The sequence below is a fragment of the Mytilus edulis genome, chromosome 12 (assembly GCF_963676685.1).
Source record: "Mytilus edulis chromosome 12, xbMytEdul2.2, whole genome shotgun sequence".
In the NCBI taxonomy this organism is placed as follows: Eukaryota; Metazoa; Mollusca; class Bivalvia; order Mytilida; family Mytilidae; genus Mytilus; species Mytilus edulis.
In genome coordinates, this window is record NC_092355.1 from 62,604,728 (window position 1) to 62,628,565 (window position 23,838).

Consider the following 23,838-nt stretch of genomic DNA (forward strand, 5'->3'; position numbering starts at 1 on the left):
CATTCCACGAAATTGTCGATTTCATTAACACCTGTTAGCACATTTTGATTGTCACGCCACGGAATAGAAGTTCCATCATAATATAAGTTCCAAAAGGAAAAGATATTCTGGAATACTATTTCCACAGGAATAATTAAAGAACCTTAGTGAGCACGCTCACATACCCCACGTCCCCACATTGTCATTGGAGAAATTAAATAAGTATAAGAAAAAAAAATTGTATAAGAAAAAATACTGAATAATAATTTCCTGTCAATATACACATCTACATAGTATGTCCTTATTATGTACAAAATTTCATGAAATTCTGTTGTGTGTTTTCAGAGGAGTTGAGATGACAAACTGTTGCAGAAGTACATTGAAGCAAATAAGTTCAAAGGGGCATAACTCCTAGAAAAAAATTGAATCGTAATTTCCTGTTGATATGCACACCTACGTAGTATGTCCTTATAATCTACAAAGTTTCATAAAATTCTGTTATGTAGTTTTAGAGGAGTTGCGATGACTAACTGTTGAAGTAGTACCTTAAAGCAAATAAGTTCAAAGAGGTGTAACTCCTAGAAAAAAAATTGAATCGTGATTTCCTGTCGATATGCACATCTACATAGCATGTCCTTATTATCTGAAAAGGTTTCATAAAATTCTGTTATGTAGTTTCAGAGAAGTTGGGATGACAAACTGTTGCAGTAGTACATTAAAGTAAATAAGTTCAAAGGGGCGTAACTCCTAGAAAAAAAATTGAATCGCGATTTCCCGTCGATATGCACATCTACATAGTATGTCCTTATTATCTGAAAAGGTTTCCTGAAATTCTGTTGTGTGGTTTGAGAGGAGTTGCGATGACAAACTGTTGCAGTAGTACATTAAAGTAAATAAGTTCAAAGGGTCGTAACTCCTAGAAAAAAAATTGAATTGCAATTTCCCGTCGATATGCACAACTACATAGTATGTCCTTATTATCTGAAAAGGTTTCGTGAAATTCTGTTGTGTGGTTTGAGAGGAGTTGCGATGACAAGAAACAGGACTGACGGACGGACTGACTGACGGACGGACGGTACGACGGACGGGTCAAAAACATTAACCCCTCGCAACTTCGTTGCGTGGGGTATAAATATTACAGTATATGTTCCTAACGGAATAAATGGTATAGAATATTTATTACAACAGGAATAGATATTATGACAATGTTTATAACAAAGTTTCCATTGGAACTTCTGTTAGGTGGAACAAATACATGTTGACAGATTCATCCAGTTAGTTAAAAAAGGTTATGACCCTTAAAATCATCCAATCATTTTTTGAGATCACAGGCAACCACATGTTGAGTATTTTTTTTAATATAATAGTTTCGTAAAGAGATAAATTTCAATAGAATTAGAAAAAAATATGTATAGAATTTTTTTTCTTCTTTTATTATCGTCATTATCTTCTCCCTAAAATGAAGTATTTTCAGTAATATGGAAGGTACAATTTAATTACCTGCAGGGGTTGGTGTCATGTGCTGCCCTGGAAAACACAGTACATCAGGAACTTCTTCATTCAATCTCTTACTACCATCAAAAACTACTAGGAACAAAGCTCTGAAAGTCATGAATGTCTGGTGTGTTGTATAATAGACATACTGTCCACCAAAGTCCCAGAAGATGAGCCTGCCAACTTTCATTTTATATTTCCCACTTTTGAGGACTTTCTCCATTCTCTTTCTTATTTCTTTTTTGGTCATTTTAGTTGTCATTCTCTTTTTCATTTGCTGTTTTTTAGACTCACTAGAGGACGTTTGTGGAGATAAAGATTGGGCTGTTTGTGGCTGTGTAGAGGGTTCACTCGAGTCGTTCACAGGCCAAGATGTTGACTTGGTAGCTTGTGACTTCTGAGAAGGATTATCTTCTGCATGTTGACTATCAACAGGTTTTGCATCTGGTTCCTGATTTTCTGGTGTTTTTGCTTGTTTAATTTCATCTTCTTCTATGGAGGTCATTAATACCTTATTGTACACAACATCCAAGGCATTATAAGTTGCTGTATGAAAAAAAAATTGATGTTATTTATTACATACGAATAGATAAACTTTGGTAAAGACTTTACAGTGACATAATCACTCAAAGCAACTAAAAAACTTACTTTAGCATAAAATAAAGTTGATCATTGAAGCAGGGAAAAAAGTTAATTTCTTCTTATTTTGTGAAAATTAAGATGTGGTATAATTGCAAATAGTACAACTCTTCATCATGTTCATTGCAACAAAGTCCAATTGACCAGGTTTTAATGAATTGTATATCATTGCAGTCTTCAACATTGAGTAAACCCCATACATATCTTTCATTTGGTCAGCTATACACATGATAAAAGGTCATGAAAAGACAAAAAGTTAAATAATTGACACAAAAACACAAAAAAACACAAAGAAAAGTGAAACAATTTACAGAAAAAAAACAACGGCCTAATTCATACATTTCAAAAACATTTGTATGTGAAAGATGGCTCTCATAAGTCTAGAAAATCTTTAAAGGAACCTTCAAATTAATTTTAATGTTGTTTATTTGCTTCTTCATACTTCAACAGTCCTATATACCAATGGTAAAGTTAATTAAATGTTATCAACTGTGGAAAGAATTGTTCTTTCTAAATTTTCCTTTGGAAGCCTCCATGGGTGAAATCCATCGCAAATTGTAGTTGGCAGTATGCTAATTAATGACAAAAAAATAATGATAAACAGATATAACAACAATCACTGCCCGTCCCTAGGATTTTCATGGCATTCCATCTATGCCATCGATTTTTCATGGAAAAAGGATGGAAACGATGTAAAATTTGCAATGAAAGAAATTTCATGGAAAGGATGAAAATCTATGGCAATCGATGGCAAAGTTTGGACTTTAACTTTTTTGGGGTGGGGGGGAAACGATGGCAAACTTGGACTTTGAAATTTTTAAGGAAGGCAAACGATGGAAAAGCAGCACTTAGAAATGTTCTAAGATGAAAACGAAGGCAAATTGGACTTAGAATATTTTGATGATTTGAAACATAAAAAGTTACTGAAAACATTATCAAAAATCTAAATACATGTTTAGATTCAGCATATTAGTGAACCCCAATAATTCCAATTTTGTTGAAATCAAACAAAAGCTTTATTTTGGACACCGATTTGCACCAACATAAAGACTGGGCCCATATACAAAAATCTAAATACATGTTTAGATTCAGCAAATCAAAGAACCCAAAGAATTTATTTTTTGTTAAAATTAATCTAATTAATGAGGACCAATTTGAAAACGGGACCCAAAATAAGAAATCTGAATACTGTTAGATTGTGCATATCAAAGAACCTCAAGGAATCAATTTTTGATGAAATTAAGCAAAGTTTGATTTTGGACCCTTAATGTAAACCAATTTGATAACGGGTCCAAAAAATCAAAAATCGAAATACATGGTTAGATTCAGCATATCAAAGAACTTCTTATATTTAATTTTTGTTGAATGCAAACAAAACATTTTAATTTTGGAGCTTAATGTGGTCACAATGAACCAACTTAAAAATTGAAGTTGGCCCATAATCAAAAATCTAAATCTAAATACATGTTAATATTCAGCATATAAAAGAACACCAACAATTCAATTTTGTTGTAATCAAACTGAGTTTAATTTTGGACCCTGGGGCCTTAATGTGGACCAACTGGAAAACGGGACCTAAAGTAAAAATTCTAAATACACAGTTGCATTTGGCATATCAAAGAACCTTAAGAATTCAATTGTTTATGAAATCATACTTAGTCTTATTTTGGACCCTTTGGACCTTTATGTAGACCAATTTGAAAACAAGACCAAAAATTAAAAATTAAAATACACAATTAGATTTGGCATATCAAAGAACTCCAATAAATAAATTCAATTTTTGATAAAATAAAACAAAGTTTAATTTTGGACCCTTTGCACCTCAATGTGCACCAATTTAAAAAAAGGACCCAAATTCCCAAAACTTTATACATGGTAACATTTAGCATATTAAAGAAGAACCCAATGAATTCAAGAATAAAACCCCTAAATTGAAAGGGTAAAGAAATATAAGCAATCTATACAAAGTATTAGAAAACTATTGTTTTTGGCCCCTTATTCCTTAACTGTTGGACCATAACCATTAAAATCAATCCCAATCTTCCTTTTGTGGTTTCAAACCTTGTGTATAAATATCCTCTATAAAACTTAAGATGCTGATAAGTGTCTTAAAAAGTGTGTATGGGAAAAAGAGGGGGGTAAATCGTTTGATACTGAATTTCGTTGAAATAAAGAAATAAAATGCATTAATTTTTTTCACATAGTATATATATTTGAATGATTTCTGCATAAAAATAACATGTACAGATATTTGAAATAGTTGAACAAAGATCGCAATTTATGTCATTCATATTTTCGCGGGATTTGAACAGGAAGTTATATTGCGCATGCGCATTACTAAAACTCGCGCTTTTCGGTTTTTGAAAATTTGAAAAGATAGAACAACAAAGAACGAACAGTCGAGGAGAAACTTGCCGTTTATCAAGTATCATTATGGTATGTCGATATTTCTATGTGGCTATCACTGTTTTTCAAATGTATGAATTGTATCTAGAAACTCCAAATAGGTATCAAAATTGCACAATCAGAGAAAAATATAACGTCAACATTGACATTGTTTCCCGATGAAGTTTGGACACATGGAAGGTCAACAGTGAACAATATATATTATCATATATAATTTCTTCCATTATACTATTTTTAAGTGCATTTTATGTTAGAAGCATGTTCATTCACACTTAGGGTAAACGAGTTAAAAATTCAATTAAGAAAAAAAGGGGGGTTACACTGGCGTTTACAGTCAATAGTCATTACTGTGATCAGGTACATTTCCTGACATGTATACCAATAATATGTGTCTTTGTTTAGTTTACAACAGCGTGATTGTTCAGTCAAACTCAAATGATATTGAAAAGATTTTTTTCTGTAAGGTACATGTATGATAAGTATCTTAGTATTTACATAAAATTTTCAATGAAATTTTACAGGCCTATTGTAGAACAGAACATCAAGAATCACAGCTTTCAACAGATAGTCAATGTACCATTCCCACAAGTAGCAGAAACTTTATGGATACACCAAAGAAGGAAAATTGGACAGAAACCAGTGTCAAACAAGAAAAATGACCGCAATATATATGTACGTATCATCACAATGAAAAATTATTAAAGGTCAATGTCACTTGCTTTTAATATAAGGGTAAATATGCCTTCATCTACTGTTAGTAGAAAGACGGTGACTGACGATTTATTTTGTTGGACAAAATCAAAACGTTAATGGACATGAACTAAATCTGGGAAAATAAAACCAACAAAACAAACTATATGATATCTATAATCAACTGTTTCTTTTGTGGTCAGTAATAGTCACTCACTCATAATACATTATGTTAATAATACAGTGTAACTATAAATAGAGGAATATGGGGAAATGTTATCAATGCAGCATGAGATATGGGTATAGAAAGCTATATAAACTTTTATATATAATTTGAACTTCAATGCCTGACATGATAGCTGTTGGAAGGTCGCTGTGTGCTCTACATGTGTGTCTTACAAAGATTTCCAATTTTTTAAATAATTATCACACATTATCTCTTGATACCAATTGAGTACCAAACACTAGCAGTGCAAAATATCAAACACATTTTTGGTTAATTTTATTTCACTAGTATATATATGATATTTTTCAGAATAAAAATTAATATATATGGTAACTTTTTTTTCTAGGCATCATACGAAAGAAATAGAAAGTTGTCCACCAGGTCATCAACCATCTGCCGAAGCCAAGTAAGGAACACAAGACAAGATAGACGACAGATAGCAATAATGAACTTTGAACATTTCCAAAATGTTTAACTTTACATTAAAACATAGTCTAATTTTAATAGTTTTTATTATTTTAATCTATTTTGCTAGCAATAAAATAAATGGCAATGAAATTTAAACGGTGAAGCTTTATTTTGAAAGTAATCAGGTTAATTCAATCTGATGAGAACTCCTGTAGATATTTACTTTTCCGGTGTCCTATTTTGAAAAGAATATGTTATTAAACTATACAGAACTATACAAGGTAATATTACAGGTCTGCACGTCCATTTGTGAGTGAATACCAGGGAAATGCCATGAATGCCATACTTTCCATGGCAATCTGTAATTGTTGCCATCATTTTCATAGCAACCTGCCATAGATACCATACTTTTCATAGAGGCCATGTCAACCTGCCATTGATGCCATACTTTCCATGGAAATCATGGCAATTTGCCATCAAAGCCATGCTTTCCATCCTTTTATGATTTCATGGCAACGATGGAAATACTGAGTATACAATCCCTGTCACTCTTTTTTTCGATGCCATGGAATTCATGAAAACCATGAAAAAGCTTTTTTCAATACTCCGTCGTTTTCATGGCAACATTTTTGCCATGGAAATTCCATGGAATGCCATGAAAATCCTAGGGACGGGTGACGTCACTGAACTGTGAAACATTTCTTAACGTAAAAAGGGTGCAAAGGTGTGTCATTTGTATGAACACCCAAATATGTCCATTTTTTAATCAACACCCAAACATACCCAATCCCCCAAACATGTCTATATCAAGTTTAATGTTTTTTCTTTACTGAAAGATTATTTGTGTCCATATTATAAATACTTCTGTTATTTGCTTATTGCTGTCTCATTAACGTAAACTCATTTTACTATTTTATTTAAAAATAGAAATAAAAAAGTCTTTTTTAAACCAGCAGTATAACCTGGGTTTAAATGGGCGTCCATTCAACAAGGTATTTAAAATGGCCTCTACTACATAACGGATATTGAAGCAGTGTCTTACTGAATTGTAAACAATCGGTCTGTACTCGCTACGAAAGGAGTAGGCCCGGTAAGACCCCTTTTTGACCCCAAAATATAGTGTTTTTACAAAGTTGTTTATTAACTTTTACTTATTTATTTGAAAGAAACATGTGTTTGTTACATGAATATGGGCTGTTATTGATAATACAATGTACATGCATCAGGTACTAGCATCATTTTTTCATGCAAAAACTGTTAAATCTTCACATTTATGCTAATTTTAAGACGTTTTTTGTCTAAAATGGAAGTGGTCACACTTGTGTTCATTCTTAATATTTAAATATATGTTGTATTTAATGACAATAATGATACATATTATATATAAATGTTGAGAGTGAACACGAATGCGGCTACTTCCATTTAGACAAAATATCATCTGAAAAGTGACTTTAAATGGTATATTTGATAGAATTTAACCAATTGAGTGAATACAAAATGTCAAAAATCTTTCATCTGACATGTCTGATGTACTGTAAATTTTAGGCCGAAATTAGCCATTACCAGGCCCTCTCCTTTTTTAGATTGATATCCTAACTAGTATTAATCTTGAATAACTGTAAAAATTCAGGCCCAATAAAAAAATTCCTGGTATAATTATAGAACCTATCTATGGTATTTATTGTTAACGTGATGTCGTTCAAATATTGCATGAAATATGTGTCACTGGATGTTTATGAATACACATGGAAAAAAGTATTGCAACACCAAATTGAAATTGAAATTAAAAAAACACTCTTTATTTTTTTGTGATATAATTTGGTAAAATAGAACTAGTTAAGCAAGTATCTCCTGAGTTTAATCGATAAATATCGACTCGATAAGTTTTTATTTGCACATGCAGCTACTGTACCCGTAAACAGCAAAAGAGATGTTTTTATCTTCATTGTTTTCAACACTTTAAAAATCCAAGTTTTTAAAGTTATGAGATTGACACCTTGTAATGGATCCTTGACAACTCTTAACTGCAGCAAGATGGCAGATTATCAACATAAGAGAAGCAGGGATGTCGCTGTAACAACTGAACGTATTGTTGGTCATCACCATTCCACTATAAGTCGTTTTGAGAATAAAATTCAGGCAATAAACGCTGTTAAAGACCTTCCAAGATAATGAAGACCCCCTATACCATTTGCTAGGGAAAATCAAGCATAATGAAGGTTGGTCAGAAGGAAACCCATTGCATACAAGACAATCCTAAAAAAAGAGTGGTGGCCATACAGGAGCCTTTTAACAAGAACTGTTCGAGATCGACTCATCGCTACTGGTTATCGTGCGATAAGATCATTTCGGAGACCTTTGCTAACGAACAAACACAGTTTTCCGTATCCAATGTAGTGCAGAGCTCGCCAAAATTGGAAATTAGCATCGTGGAGGAGGATCCAATGTTCAAATGGAATTCGGTTCATCTTCCTTGGCCCGATCGTAGCCCGGATTTGAACCATATAGAGCATATTTGGGACACTATTGGGCGGAAAGTGCGCGAAAGGACACCCCAGTTCAAACACATCATGAAATAAACTATGCCCTTCATCAGAAATGGTTGCTGCTACCTTAGCAACAAATTAGTCGATTTATGGCAGGAATCAGAAGACATTTAGATGCGGTTATCCGTTTGAATGGAGGCTGCGCAGAAAGTACTTATTCTTTGGCGTATAACGTTCAACCATGATGTGAACAGTCACCTGAAGACTAATTTTGAAATGTCTGACATTGTAAAGTTCGACTACAGTAAAAGTTGTAAAATGCAATTTTTTTACAAAAAACAATTCATTTTGTTATTAAAATTGTGGTTATATAAATCATTTTTTTTCAAACATTTTTTGTTCGTTTCAATGCCAATGTTATCATAACATGCATAAACTATGTTTCAATAATATTATACACATATTTTATTATATTTCATCCAAAAAAAGGCTGATTTTTCAAGTTTTTAAAAATCAACTTGTGTTGCAATACTTTTTTCCATGTGTATATCTTGTTCTTGTGTCTTTAGCAATGCTCGAAACCTAAAATTTAAATAAAAGCCTGTAGCCCAATTTGTCTCAGAACTGTTGAAAAAGGGGATTCAAATTCTATAATTGAAAGCCTGCTGTGCAATAGTCGCAGACAGGAATGATATAAAACTAGATGCTCTCAAGAGCCTGTGTCGCTCACCTTGGTCTAGGTGCATATTAAACAATGGACACAGATAAATTCCTGACATAATTGTGTTTTGGTGATGGTGACGTGTTTGTAGATCTTACTTTACTGAACATTCTTGTTGCTACAATTATCTCTATCTATAATGAACTTGGCCCAGTAATTACAGTGGAAAATATTTTCTGAAAATTTACAAAAATTTATGAAAAATAACTATAAAGGGCAATAACTCCTTAAGGGGTCAAATGACTATTTTGGTCATGAAACTTATTTGTAGATCTTACTTTGCTGAACATTATTTCTGTTTGCAGTTTATCTCTATCTATAATAATATTCATGATAATAACAAAAAACAGCACAATTTCCTTAAAATTACCAATTCATGGCAGTAACCTAACAACGGGTTGTCCGATCCATGTGAAAATATCAGGACAGATAGATCTTGCTTGACCTGATAGACAATTCAACCCTGTCAGATTTTCTCTAAATGCTTCAGTTTTTGAGTTATAAGCCAAAAACTGCATTTTACCCCTATGTTATATTTTTAGCCGTGGCAGCCATTTTGGTTGGATGGCCGGGTCACCGGACACATTTTTTTAAATGAGATACCCCAAAGATGATAGTCGAAACCTAAAATTTAAATAAAAGCCTGTAGACCAGTTTGTCTCAGAACTGTTGAAAAAGGGGATTTCAATTCTATAATAATTGAAAGCCCGCTGTGCAATAGTCACAGACAGGAATGATATAAAAAAAAGGGATCATCGGAGTTTAATAGTACAAAATTATTCACTCAGTAAACGACTAATTCAGCTGTACTAACATTATTTGTATGTTCCCTGATGCAATTGCTGTAAACGTTTTTGACCTCATTGAGGACAATAGATATATAGGAAGCATGGTAGGAGTGCTTATGAGACAACTAACTCCATCCAAATCACAATTTATAAAAGTAAACCATTATATGTCAATTTACGGTCTTCAACACGGAGCCTTAGCTCACAACGACTACAAGCTATAAAGGCCCCCCAAAAAATACAAGTGTAAAACCATTCAAACGATAAAACTAACAGTCTAAATTATGTTAAAAAAATTAGAAACGAGAAACCTTTATATGAACCACATAAACAAACGACAACTACAGAACATCAGATTGCTGACTTGGGACAGGTGCAAAGAATTGCAGCAAGTTTAAACGTTTTAATGGTACCATACCTTCACCTTTATCTGAAACAATAGTGTAACATCACAACATAGAAAGACACACTATAAAATATCAATTTGAACTGAATCAAAAGACGTATTGACCAAATGAACATACACTGAACGAATAAATTTGATCTATGATATAATGTAAATACAAAGTTAATAAAAAATGGGATGAATAATTATAGTAAAAGTATTATACCGCTGTGAAATGCTAAACAATTTCAGAATAAAATCAGCTTTGAAAAAAAAAAATACGCCATTAGTATTATCAAAGTAAAACACAAGTAAATTAAAAATAATTTTGTAGATATGATTACTTCTTCTGTCTGTATAACCTTACGTTTAGAAACACCAAGAAATTTCTTGTAAAACAATTAAACTATTCTAAAACTTGGTAAATGTGGGGTGAATATCAATAATTGAAATATAAAATTGGTGCTTGATAAAACTTCCTCATGGAAGTGTGATGTATTCACTTCGTAAACGACAAACATGTATTAGCGCTAAAAAACATGTAACGTTCTAGCATTTAATAGTGGACACGTTTAAGCGAATAACAATTATCAGACACGTTTAAATTTGGAGGATGGACACATTTGGGAGTGTTACATATATAGATATATGCTTAGTGAATCATAGTGCAAAGATAATTTAATTTATCAAAAACTACCTTGACCCAAAAATTTAACCTGACGATGGATAGACGAACGAATGGATGCACAGACCAAAAAAATATAATGCCCCTAGATGGGGCACAATAAACCAACAGCTAAACTAATGACAGAACATTAATGCTGAACAGAAATAACATAAAGAAACCAACAGCAATCACTGAATTTCAGACTTGGAACAGGAACATACAGAGATGATGGAGATAAGGTTGACTGGCATACAACTGAAACTTCTGACCACGGCCATTTCTTCACAAAATATAACTTGTCTATCTCAATTACCTGTAAAATAATACCTTATGCATACTTTAAATGAATACAATGTTAAATCCATATATATGTAAATGTGTAATCCTACCTGGATCAATCATGATCCAATTTCTTGTCTCTATATCAAGTCCACAGCGACCTTCAATGAGGGTAATCCCATCAGTGGCATGTCGCCCTTCTGGAACATTATCCCCAACTAAAAGCTTGACTAAACTTGATTTCCCTACCGAAAACTGGCCGGTTACCATACAGCGCATGTCAAATGATTCGTAGCTTCCACTGCCAAGCAACTTGTTCAACATGGTAGATCGGATGGAATCTGTATAAATACAAATTTTCCAATTATTAATGTATTGCTGATGATGTCCAAAAAATCTGTGTCTACACCATAGAAATAGACAGTGGCTAAATAGTATTATTCATGTCTACACCATAGAAATAGATAGTGGCTAAATAGTATTATTCTTGTCTACATCATAGAAATAGACAGAGGCTAAATAGTATTATTCGTGTCTACACCATAGAAATAGACAGTGGCTAAATAGTATTATTCGTGTCTACACCATAGAAATAGACAGTGGCTAAATAGTATTATTCGTGTCTACACCATAAAAATAAACAGTGGCTAAATAGTATTATTCGTGTCTACACCATAGAAATAGACAGTGGCTAAATAGTATTATTCGTGTCTACACCATAGAAATAGACAGTGGCTAAATAGTATTATTCGTGTCTACACCATAGAACTAGACAGTGGCTAAATAGTATTATTCGTGTCTACACCATAGAAATAGACAGTGGATAAATAGTATTATTCGTGTCTACACCATAGAAATAGACAGTGGATAAATAGTATGTGGCTAAATAGTATTATTCGTGTCTACACCATAGAAATAGATAGTAGCTAAATAGTATTATTCGTGTCTACATCATAGAAATAGACAGTGGCTAAATAGTATTATTCATGTCTACATCATAGAAATAGACAGTGGCTAAATAGTATTATTCGTGTCTACATCATAGAAATAGACAGTGGCTAAATAGTATTATTCGTGTCTACACCATAGAAATAGATAGTAGCTAAATAGTATTATTTGTGTCTACACCATAGAAATAGACAGTGGCTAAATAGTAGTATTCGTGTCTACATCATAGAAATAGACAGTGGCTAAATAGTAGTATTCGTGTCTACATCATAGAAATAGACAGTGGCTTAATAGTATTATTCGTGTCTACACCATAGAAATAGATAGTAGCTAAATAGTATTATTCGTGTCTACACCATAGAAATAGATAGTAGCTAAATAGTATTATTCGTGTCTACACCATAGAAATAGACAGTGGCTAAATAGTATTATTCGTGTCTACACCATAGAAATAGATAGTAGCTAAATAGTATTATTCGTGTCTACACCATAGAAATAGACAGTGGCTAAATAGTATTATTCGTGTCTACATCATAGAAATAGACAGTGGCTAAATAGTATTATTCGTGTCTACATCATAGAAATAGACAGTGGCTAAATAGTATTATTCGTGTCTACACCATAGAAATAGATAGTAGCTAAATAGTATTATTCGTGTCTACACCATAGAAATAGATAGTAGCTAAATAGTATTATTTGTGTCTACACCATAGAAATAGATAGTAGCTAAATAGTATTATTCGTGTCTACATCATAGAAATAGACAGTGGCTAAATAGTATTATTCGTGTCTACATCATAGAAATAGACAGTGGCTAAATAGTATTATTCGTGTCTACATCATAGAAATAGACAGTGGCTAAATAGTATTATTCGTGTCTACATCATAGAAATAGACAGTGGCTAAATAGTATTATTCGTGTCTACATCATAGAAATAGACAGTGGCTAAATAGTATTATTCGTGTCTACACCATAGAAATAGACAGTAGCCAAATAGTATTATTCGTGTCTACACCATAGAAATAGATAGTAGCTAAATAGTATTATTCGTGTCTACATCATAGAAATAGACAGTGGCTAAATAGTATTATTCGTGTCTACACCATAGAAATAAACAGTGGCTAAATAGTATTATTCGTGTCTACACCATAGAAATAAATAGTAGCTAAATAGTATTATTCGTGTCTACATCATAGAAATAGACAGTGGCTAAATAGTATTATTCGTGTCTACATCATAGAAATAGACAGTGGCTAAATAGTATTATTCGTGTCTACATCATAGAAATAGACAGTGGCTAAATAGTATTATTCGTGTCTACACCATAGAAATAGATAGTAGCTAAATAGTATTATTCGTGTCTACACCATAGAAATAGATAGTAGCTAAATAGTATTATTCGTGTCTACATCATAGAAATAGACAGTGGCTAAATAGTATTATTCGTGTCTACATCATAGAAATAGACAGTGGCTAAATAGTATTATTCGTGTCTACATCATAGGAATAGACAGTGGCTAAATAGTATTATTCGTGTCTACATCATAGAAATAGACAGTGGCTAAATAGTATTATCCGTGTCTACATCATAGAAATAGACAGTGGCTAAATAGTATTATTCGTGTCTACATCATAGAAATAGACAGTGGCTAAATAGTATTATTCGTGTCTACATCATAGAAATAGACAGTGGCTAAATAGTATTATTCATGTCTACACCATAGAAATAGATAGTAGCTAAATAGTATTATTCGTGTCTACATCATAGAAATAGACAGTGGCTAAATAGTATTATTCGTGTCTACACCATAGAAATAGACAGTGGCTAAATAGTATTATTCCATTTAAAAAAAATATTCTGTATTTAAGTTAATAAAATTGACGGTACTAATTTTCTTGCACCAGATGCGCATTTCGACAATACATGTCTCTTCAGTGATGCTCGTGGCCAAAATATTTGAAATCCAAAGCTTATATAAAAGATGAAGAGCTATAATCCAAAAGGTCCAAAAAGTATAGCAAAATCCGTGAAAGGAATCAGAGCTTTGCATGAGGGAGATTAAACTGTTGATTATTAAAGGGAAATAATTTCAATAGGGAATTTTTTGACAATTTTAATTAACTTTTCAACCATACTGCAGTTTTAAACATATTGGATAACTATTTGATTTAACTCCAGTTTTAATTTAGCTTCAGCAGGCATGCTTGCTAGATGATCAACAAAAAATTGAATAACAATCTATTTTCTGGCAAACTAAGTATTTTTTCATTCGAAGTTTGTATCTTTGTTGAGCAGTTTTAGATGTTAAGCTCTTTACTGTGGCTTGATTGTAAGTGTTACTCTTCATTTTATGCCATTCATTCAAAATTCAGTCAAAGTGCAAAGTGATAACATGATAAAATTATGCATACTTTAATAAAAATATATATTCAATATTTATATACAATGATTATATAACAAAAATATTCACTAACAAAAAATGCCTAATGTCAACTAAACTGGAGGCTCTTAAGAGCCTGTGTCGCTCACCTTGGTCTATATGCATATTAAACAAAGGACACAGATGGATTTATGACAAAATTGTCTTTTGGTGATGGTGATATGTTTGTAGATCTTACTTTACTGAACATAGCCTACAATTTTCTCTATCATTAATAAACTTGGCCCTTTAGTTAAGAAGGATAATATTTTGTACAAATTTACGAAAATTTACCAAATTATATAGGGCAATAACTCCTTAAGGGGACAACTGACCATTTGGTCACATTGACTTATTTGTAGATCTTATTTTGCTGAACAGTATTGCTGTTTACAGTTTATCCCTATCTATGATTATACAGTATTTATTAAGGCCTAAATTAAAATATTGTTTGTTTGCCCTTTTCCGACCCTATGTTTTGAAACAGGGTAGGTAGGTAGGTAAAATATTTTATTTTTTTCCCCATTATAATAACTTGGCTCGGTATATTATTTGTCATGGGTAGGCAGGTAGGTATAATATTTTATTTTATAGATACAAAATCTGCAGAATGTCATTTTGGTCCGTTTTGTTTATGCAAATAAGTTTTCTGGGACTATTAGTTTTGAAAAAAAAAATATCACGTAGAATGTGAAGCTAATTCATATGCACTACTATTTTGTTTTCAAATATCAAAATATAGACCTGTGCCGCATATCTTCAACGTTTATATGCCTGGAACTTTGAAGAGTTTGAACTTGCGCTCACATTTTGTACTACGTACCTTGTACGCTTACCTAAAGGTTTTCTGTAAGAGATAACTTTGTACTGGTAAGATATGTCCGGGAAGTCATACATTACTAGTAGAAAAAGTCCATAGAGGGTTAAAAATTTCGTGTGTGCCTAAAAGTTGTTTCCAATAAAAATGCTACAAGACTTAAAACTCAATTGTCACATATTTTACATCGCATTTATAAATTATCTGTATTGAAAACTTGAAAGACGATTTTACTGCCAGATATTCTCCACTTTACAGGGTTTTGTCACTTTTGGTTCATGTCAGATATAAATAATATATCGGCATCGTTAACATAATCATCCTGATCTGCGGATCACAAAAGGCAATCCCTACATAGAACACAACGCCCGTTTACAAATTAGTTTGTACACACATTGACAATTTTGTATCAAACAAACTATTTTGTAAACGAACCCTGCTCTTTAAGTATAAAGGTACAGAGTAACGTATGTCATATCATGATTTCAGGAAGCGTTCAACATCGATTTCAAACAAATGTATTGAAACTTCAAATGCAAGTGTTCATGTCAAACGCTCAGGTGATACCAAACGGACCGGACCTTATTCGTTAAAGATAAAACCCGAGGATTCCGGTAAAACTGTTTTGAGCGGGAAATACAAATATAAGATTTTTGGTAGGAACGAAAAAATGAAATAAAATAAAATCTTGCTGGTAAATACAAATAAAAGATTTTCAGGCGGAACAAATTTATAGGGTCGGTCGGTAAAGGGCAAACAAACAATATTTTAATTTAAGCCTAATAAGATAATAACCAAAATTGGCAAACTTTTCTTAAAAAAATATCAATTGGGGGCAGCAACCCAACAACCAATTGTCTAATTCATCTGAAAATTTATCGGCAGATATAGCATTTGTATAGATTGACTTGACTTAAGATATAATTCTTTCATGCCATGCTCTATGCTCATTTTAACATGGGTAGGCATTATATTTGTTAATATCTTAACACCGAGCGTTAGCGAGGTATTAAATGTTTACAAATATAATGCCTACCCATGTTAAAATGAGCATAGAGCATGGCATGATAGAATTATTTCGATTCTAATAGGAATATTTTGAACTTTTGTACTTTGAAGCGGACCTATAGTAGACGCTTGAAATGTCGCCATTTTGATTTGATGAACAAAAACGTTATAGAAAAATCAACAGTTTATCAATAAAAAAAGAACAGAAACATTTAAACTTACTTTTAGAATGTTTTTATTTAATTTCATAGCGAGCAACACCAACAAAAATGTCCATTTTGATCTCTGGCCTTGTTCAAAATTCATCTGACGTTGCAATTTCAATTGTGACGTCAATCACGTGCAGCCCATGTTCTATTCGAATTAGAACATGGCTTTGTACCCAAAGCTAAAGAAGAACGTCATATTAGAAAAACAATTTAACACGTGATAAACTCTAAATGCTTTTGATTCAGATTTATAAGCCAACAGTTTCCCCTATGTTCTATTTTTAGCCATGTCGGCCATCTTGGTTAGTTGGCTGGGTCACCGCACTTATTTCTTAAACTAGATACCCTAAAAACGATTCTGACTAATTTTGGTTAAATTTGTTCCAGTAGTCTTTCAGGTGAAGGTTTTTGTAAAAGATTACAAAAATTTACGAATAATTGGTAAAAAATGACTATAAAGGGCAATTACTCCTTAAGGGGTCAACTGATCATTATAATAAAGATAATAACCAAAAACAGCAAAATTTTCTTAAAATTACCAATTCAGGGGCACCACTGGGTCGATGCCACTGCTGGAGGAGATTTATTTCCCCGAGGATATCACTAGCCCAGTAATTAGCACTTTTTTGTGCTGACATGAATTATCATTGATATGGTTGTATTCATAAATTAACTGTGTACAAAAATTTGAATTCTAGAAACACTAAGGCTTTTCTACCTCAGTCATAGATTACCTTAGCTGTATTTGGCAAAACTTTTAGAAATTTTGGTCCTAAATGCTCGTCAACTTCGTACCTTTTTAGCTCACCTGGCCCGAAGGGCCAAGTGAGCTTTTCTCATCACTTGGCGTCCGTCGTCGTCCGTCGTCGTCGTCCGTCGTCGTTAACTTTTACAAAAATCTTCTCCTCTGAAACTACTGGGCCAAATCAAACCAAACTTGGCCACAATCATCATTGGGGTATCTAGTTTAAAAAATGTGTGGCGTGACCCGGTCAACCAACCAAGATGGCCGCCACGGCTAAAAATAGAACATAGGGGTAAAATGCAGTTTTTGGCTTATAACTCAAAAACCAAAGCATTTAGAGCAAATCTGACATGGGGTAAAAATGTTTATCAGGTCAAGATCTATCTGCCCTGAAATTTTCAGATGAATCGGTCAATAGGTTGTTGGGTTGCTGCCCCTGAATTGGTAATTTTGAAGAAATTTTGCTGTTTTTGGTTATTATCTTGAATATTATTATAGTTAGAGATAAACTCTAAACAGCAATAATGTTCAGCAAAGTAAGATCTACAAATAAGTCAACATGACCAAAATGGTCAGTTGACCCGTTTAGGAGTTATTGCCCTTTATAGTCAATTTTTAACCATTTTTCGTTAATTAAAGTAATCTTTTACAAAAATCTTCTCCTCTGAAACTACTTGGCCAAATTAATCCAAACTTGGCCACAATCATCTTTGGGGTATCTAGTTTAAAAAATGTGCGGCGTGACCTGGTCAACCAACCAAGATGGCCGCCACGGCTAAAAATAGAACAAAGGGGTAAAATGCAGTTTTTGGCTTATAACTCAAAAACCAAAGCATTTAGAGCAAATCTGACATGTTATAAAAATGTTTATCAGGTCAAGATCTATCTGCTCTAAAATTTTCAGATTAATCGGTCAATCGGTTGTTGGTTTGCTGCCCCTGAATTGGTAATTTTGAGGAAATTTTGCTGTTTTTGGTTATTATCTTGAATATTATTATAGATAGAGATAAACTGTAAACAGCAATAATGTTCAGCAAAGTAAGATCTACAAATAAGTCAACATGACCAAAATGGTCAGTTGACCCGTTTAGGAGTTATTGCCCTTTATAGTCAATTTTTAACCATTTTTCGTAAATTAAAGTAATCTTTTACAAAAATCTTCTCCTCTGAAACTACTTGGCCAAATTAATCCAAACTTGGCCACAATCATCTTTGAGGTATCTAGTTTAAAAAATGTGTGACGTGACCTGGTCAACCAACCAAGATGGCCGCCACCGCTAAAAATAGAACATAGGGGTAAAATGCAGTTTTTGGCTTATAACTCAAAAACCAAAGCATTTTGAGGAAATCTGACATGGGATAAAAATGTTTATCAGGTCAAGAACTATCTGCCCTGAAATTTTCAGATGAATCGGTCAATCGGTTGTTGGGTTGCTGCCCCTGAATTGGTAATTTTGAGGAAATTTTGCTGTTTTTGGTTATTATCTTGAATATTATTATAGATAGAGATAAATTGTAAACAGCAATAATGTTCAGCAAAGTAAGATCTACAAATAAGTTAACATGACCAAAATGGTCAGTTGACCCCTTTAGGAGTTATTGCCCTTTATAGTCAATCTTTAACCATTTTTCATAAATCTAAGTAATCTTTTACAAAATCTCCACTGAAACTACTAGGCCACAATCATCTTTGAGGTATCTAGTTTGAAAAATGTGTCCGATGACCTGGCCATTCAACCAAGATGGTCGCCACGGCTAAAAATAGAACATAGGGGTAAAATGCAGTTTTTTGCTTATAACTATGAAACCAAAGCATCTAGAGCAAATCTGACAAGAAGTTAAATTGTTAATCAAGTCAATATCTATCTGCCCTGAATTTTTCAGATGAATTGGACAACTGGTTGTTGGGTTGCTGCCCTCCAATTGGTAATTTTTAAAGAAATTTTGCCGTTTTTGGTTATCTTGAATACTATTATAGATAGCGATAAACTGTAAACAGCAATAATGTTCAGCAAAGTAAGATCTACAAATAAGTCAACATGACCTAAATGGTCAATTGACCCCTTAAGGAGTTATTGCCCTTTATAGTCAATTTTTAACAATTTTCATTAATTTGGTAAATTTATGTAAATTTTTACCAAATATAGTTCTCTGTTACTAATGGGCAAAGTTCATGATAGATATAATTGTAAGAAGCAAAATCGTTCAGTAAAGTAAGAACTTCAAACACATCACCATCACCAAAATACAATTTTGTCATGAATCCATTTGTGTCCTTTGTTTAATATGCACATAGACCAAGGTGAGCGACACAGGCTCTTTAGAGCCTCTAGTTTAGGCTTTTTTTTAACTTTTTAGGATGAGAGCGTCACTGATGAGTCTTTTGTATACAAAATTTAGTCCTGTTATCTATGATGAGTTTGTTTTGTATATTTGAACATCCTATTTTTATTCCATTAACTAAATATAGTTCACATTTTGCTTATCGTATCTGCGAATTAGACATAACCAAAAAGCTAACTTTGACCAATCATGCCAATGAACCATGAAATTGAGGTCAAAATAAAATTAAGGAGATGAGGTATGATTTTCAATGATCATGATGATACAACTATCCACCAGGTTTCAAATACTTTGACATACGAAATAATAGGTAATAGCATCCCCTTTAATGATGAGAAAAACCCATAACATCTATTTGGCCACAAAACTCCCCGACATAAAAAGTTTACACCAACTCTGCCATACAGACATGTACACCGTGCAGTCGTTTTAAATACCAAGATGACTTAATGCTTTAAGTACCTGGGAAACAAACACTTACTATGAAAACTAAACAATGACCTATAACGGTTTACTTTTACAAATTGTGACTTGGATAGGGAGTTGTCTCATTGGCACTCATACCACATCTTTTTATATCTAAACACAAAAACTCAACATTGACCAATTCAACATAAAAAACAGGTCAAGGTCAGGTGAAAACTGCCAGACAGACATGTTCACGTTACAACAACTATATCAATCAAATATAGTTTATCTACTGTGTGTAGCAGCTGATATACTGACTAGACAACGGAAAATGTACCTTGATCGGTGATCAATGACATGAATGGATTGTAATCCCTATGTCTCACATTATAGGTCTTTGTCACAGGTGAAACAAACATTATTGGTTTCTAACAATATTATGTCAGAGTGTAGTCTATAATGGCTTCCCCTTTTCTTGAAGAAATAATCCTAGCAATGCAGAATATTGCCTGCAAGTACTGATAAACATGTACTATAACTTCCTACAGAAGACCATATATGTGATGGTACTTACTATGTGGTGTATTTCATATATTGGAAAGCTGCTAAAACTATATAGCTCCATAGTTTGTTATTATCTATTTTAAAGTGATAAATTTCATCAATACATTGCAGTTAATTGCATGACGTTGTACAAAAATAAAATGTTGTTATTCTGCAATTCCTAGAGTAATAATAAACTAATAATGAAATAAAGTTAAAGAGAATTACCTTCTATTCCTAGTCTAGCAGTCACGCCTGAAGATTTCTCTGACATGACAGTCTAAAAAATTAGGAATATGCACTGTGAATATATCTTTACTCATGTCACTTGTTGCACTATAAAAATTATAAAATATTAACCCCCCCCCCCAAAAAAAAAAAATATACTTTATAAAACAAATGTTTCACATTATATAATATTTATATCGAACAAATTTTCATATTTTTTTCTGGAAAAAGGTAGCCCAGAGACATTAATAGAGATATATAGTTTAAAGTGTAAAGGTGGCTTTTGAATTTAAAACATCCCCTTGTAGACATAAACTTGCTTCATGTTGATTTGCAAATGCATTTTGAATGCACCTTTCAATGGAAAATTGTTCCAACTGCAGAATATTCCAATATTCCGCAGTGATCTCACAATTATCATTTGTCTTGATAAAATGTATCCGTCCACTTTTGGATAACCTCTATTTTTTGCATATGTAAAATCGAGTAAATCAAGTACCTATGTTCCATATATCATATAAAAATATTGTCCTTCAACGTAGTATTTCTGGTATAAACCAGCTAGAGGCTTGAAGGTGTCTGGATATCGCTCATCTGTCATGTTTGCCCCAAAAACTATACAATACAATTAGGCATTTTGCCAAAACAGAATTGAACGGATTGATTGTCGGTGTTTAACATCTAAATCCCAGCATGCACTTTGCTATATGGAAGCTTGTACAATTTCAGAGAGATCCATACACTTTACACACAAGATATTGTCCGGAAACTACAAAAATGCTTGTTTTGGCCCCTATTTGGCCCCTTATTCCTTATAAACTGTCTGTAATATAACCCCAAAAGCAATCCTAACTTTCCTTTTGTGGTATTGAATCTTCTGGTAAAATTTCATATAGATCCATTTATTTAAACTAAAGTTATCAGTGGTGGACCCAGAAATGTTCATAAATAGGGTCCCACTGACTGCATAAGAGGGGGCCTGATCCGCTCATGCTTCAGTGATTCCCTATATAATCAACCAAAATCTTCCCAGAAAAGGGGGAGCCCATCCCCTGGCCCCTGCTGCTAAAATCCGCCTCTGGTTATTGTCCTGAAACCAAATGTGTCTTTGGACGACAACCACGACATAATAGTATACGCTCCCATTTTATGCAGTAGTATATAAAAACCTGTACCATAGAAAGTGAGCTATAAACATGATAAAAGGCCATGACATGAAAAATATGAAATATTCAATTGAGAATTGATCTTTGAAAAATTGTTAGATGGACAAAGGAAATTGGTCAAAAATCATTGTTTTAGGCTTGTTTGGGAGACTTAATAAATGTATACATGTAGATATAAACCCCTTGCCATCACATTTTGTTTAAATCAATTTATCATTCAAATTTGAATTTGGAAGTTAAAGAGATCATTCTTTCTGATGCAGACCAAGAAAAGAAAAAAATCAATCAGTTAAAATTTTATTCTTCATAATTTAATTTTTCATATTATTTTTCAATTTGCTGAACAACTCCTGTTTAAATACAAATACAGATACAAATTTGCCTCCTTTTCCCTGCTCCTTACAGTAGCTACAAAACATAACTTGATGATCCTAGATTCTCGTTCTGGACATTTGGAGCCAGGGTCAGGGACGACCATCCTTCCAATGAGTTTTAAATTCTCGGACCCATTTATCCTCGTATTTTTTTTAGCCTCTGTAACTTGGTCGGACTTGCTAGACGGCCTTTTTGGTGCCTTTCATGGTCTTGCACTTTCCGACAGTGAAGCCATGTATATTAAACGATGTAAGTGAACAAAATTTGAATTGAAAACAAAACTGGTTCCACTTCTTCATAAAATTAACAGTAACCAGTCACTGAAGTCGTCCTAATAACCAATCGTCTAAAATACACAAGATGTCATGCGGGCAGTTACGAATAAATATCTTCCGACGCAAAAATGTTCAATGTTTTTTTTATTTTTTGTTATGATTATATTTTTTTTTCAGTTTATGCACCATAAATCAATCAATAATTACCAAAATTTGACATTTTCAAAACACGTGGTACTGACCGTTTCCGCACCTTTGTTTTTTAATTTTGAACAATTATTCATTAGGGAGACCGTCAAAACTGGTTTACGGAATTTTTGCAAGGAAGAGAAAATCAGTTTATTAATGTTGATGGCATTGAGTGACATTCTGCGTTAACTTACAGTAATGATTAAAAAAGTGCACACAGATATGCACTAGACCGGTCGGACTATCGGCAGTGTACGTTAACTAGTCAGAGCTTATTTAAACTAGACACGGTCTTCGCGCTACCGCTTAACGTCGCAGACTGTCCCCCCCCCCCCATTTTTTGAACCCCCTAAGGATTCATCAAGCAAAAACTCAATCCCAGCCTTCCCTTTGTGTTATGGTTCCTTGCAGTACAATTTTAGAGAGATCCATACACTTGAACACAAGTTATTGTCTGGAAACTAGAAAAATGCTTATTTTTGCCCCTTTTGGGCCCCTACTTCCTAACATTTTAAGGCAATTACCCCAAACTCAATCCCTGTCTTCCCTTTGTGTAATGGTACCTTGCAGTACAATTTCAGAGATCCATACCCTTGAACACAAGTAATTGTCTAGAAACTAGAAAAATGCTTATTTTGGCCCCTTTTTGGTCCCTTATTCCTAAATGTTTCTGGCAAATACCCCCAAACTCAGTTTTAGCTTTACATTTGTAATATGGAACCTTGTAGTACGATTTCAGAAAGATCCATACACTAACACACAAGTTATGTCATAAAACTAGAAAAAATCTTGTTTTTTGGACTCTAATTCCTAAAATTTTGAGGCAATTACCCCCAAAATCAATCCCAGCATTCCCTTTATGACATGGAACCTTGTGGTACAATGTCGGAGAGATCCATACACTAACACACACGTTATTGTCTGGAAGTTACAAAAATGCTTATTTTTGGCCTCTTATTCCTTAACTGTTTGTACGATAACCCCTAAAACCAATC

General features: G+C 33.1%; 1 protein-coding gene and 1 long non-coding RNA gene across 2 annotated transcripts in view; one reads left to right on the forward strand and one right to left on the reverse strand.

Moving 5' to 3' along the window:
* Window positions 1–23,838, reverse strand: part of LOC139498898 (uncharacterized) — a 332,230-nt gene that overhangs the window by 45,862 nt on the left and 262,530 nt on the right. Inside the window, exons 12-14 of the mRNA XM_071287488.1 lie at window positions 20,839–20,890; window positions 11,279–11,509; window positions 1,480–2,019 (exon numbers count right to left, since the gene is read on the reverse strand). Of these exons, the coding sequence (XP_071143589.1) occupies window positions 1,480–2,019; window positions 11,279–11,509; window positions 20,839–20,890 (823 nt within the window). The remainder of the gene's footprint in view (window positions 1–1,479; window positions 2,020–11,278; window positions 11,510–20,838; window positions 20,891–23,838) is intronic.
* On the forward strand, window positions 4,458–5,938 carry LOC139498914 (uncharacterized). Its single transcript, XR_011658040.1, has 3 exons — window positions 4,458–4,548; window positions 5,040–5,190; window positions 5,781–5,938. It is a non-coding gene; the product is annotated as an uncharacterized lncRNA (long non-coding RNA).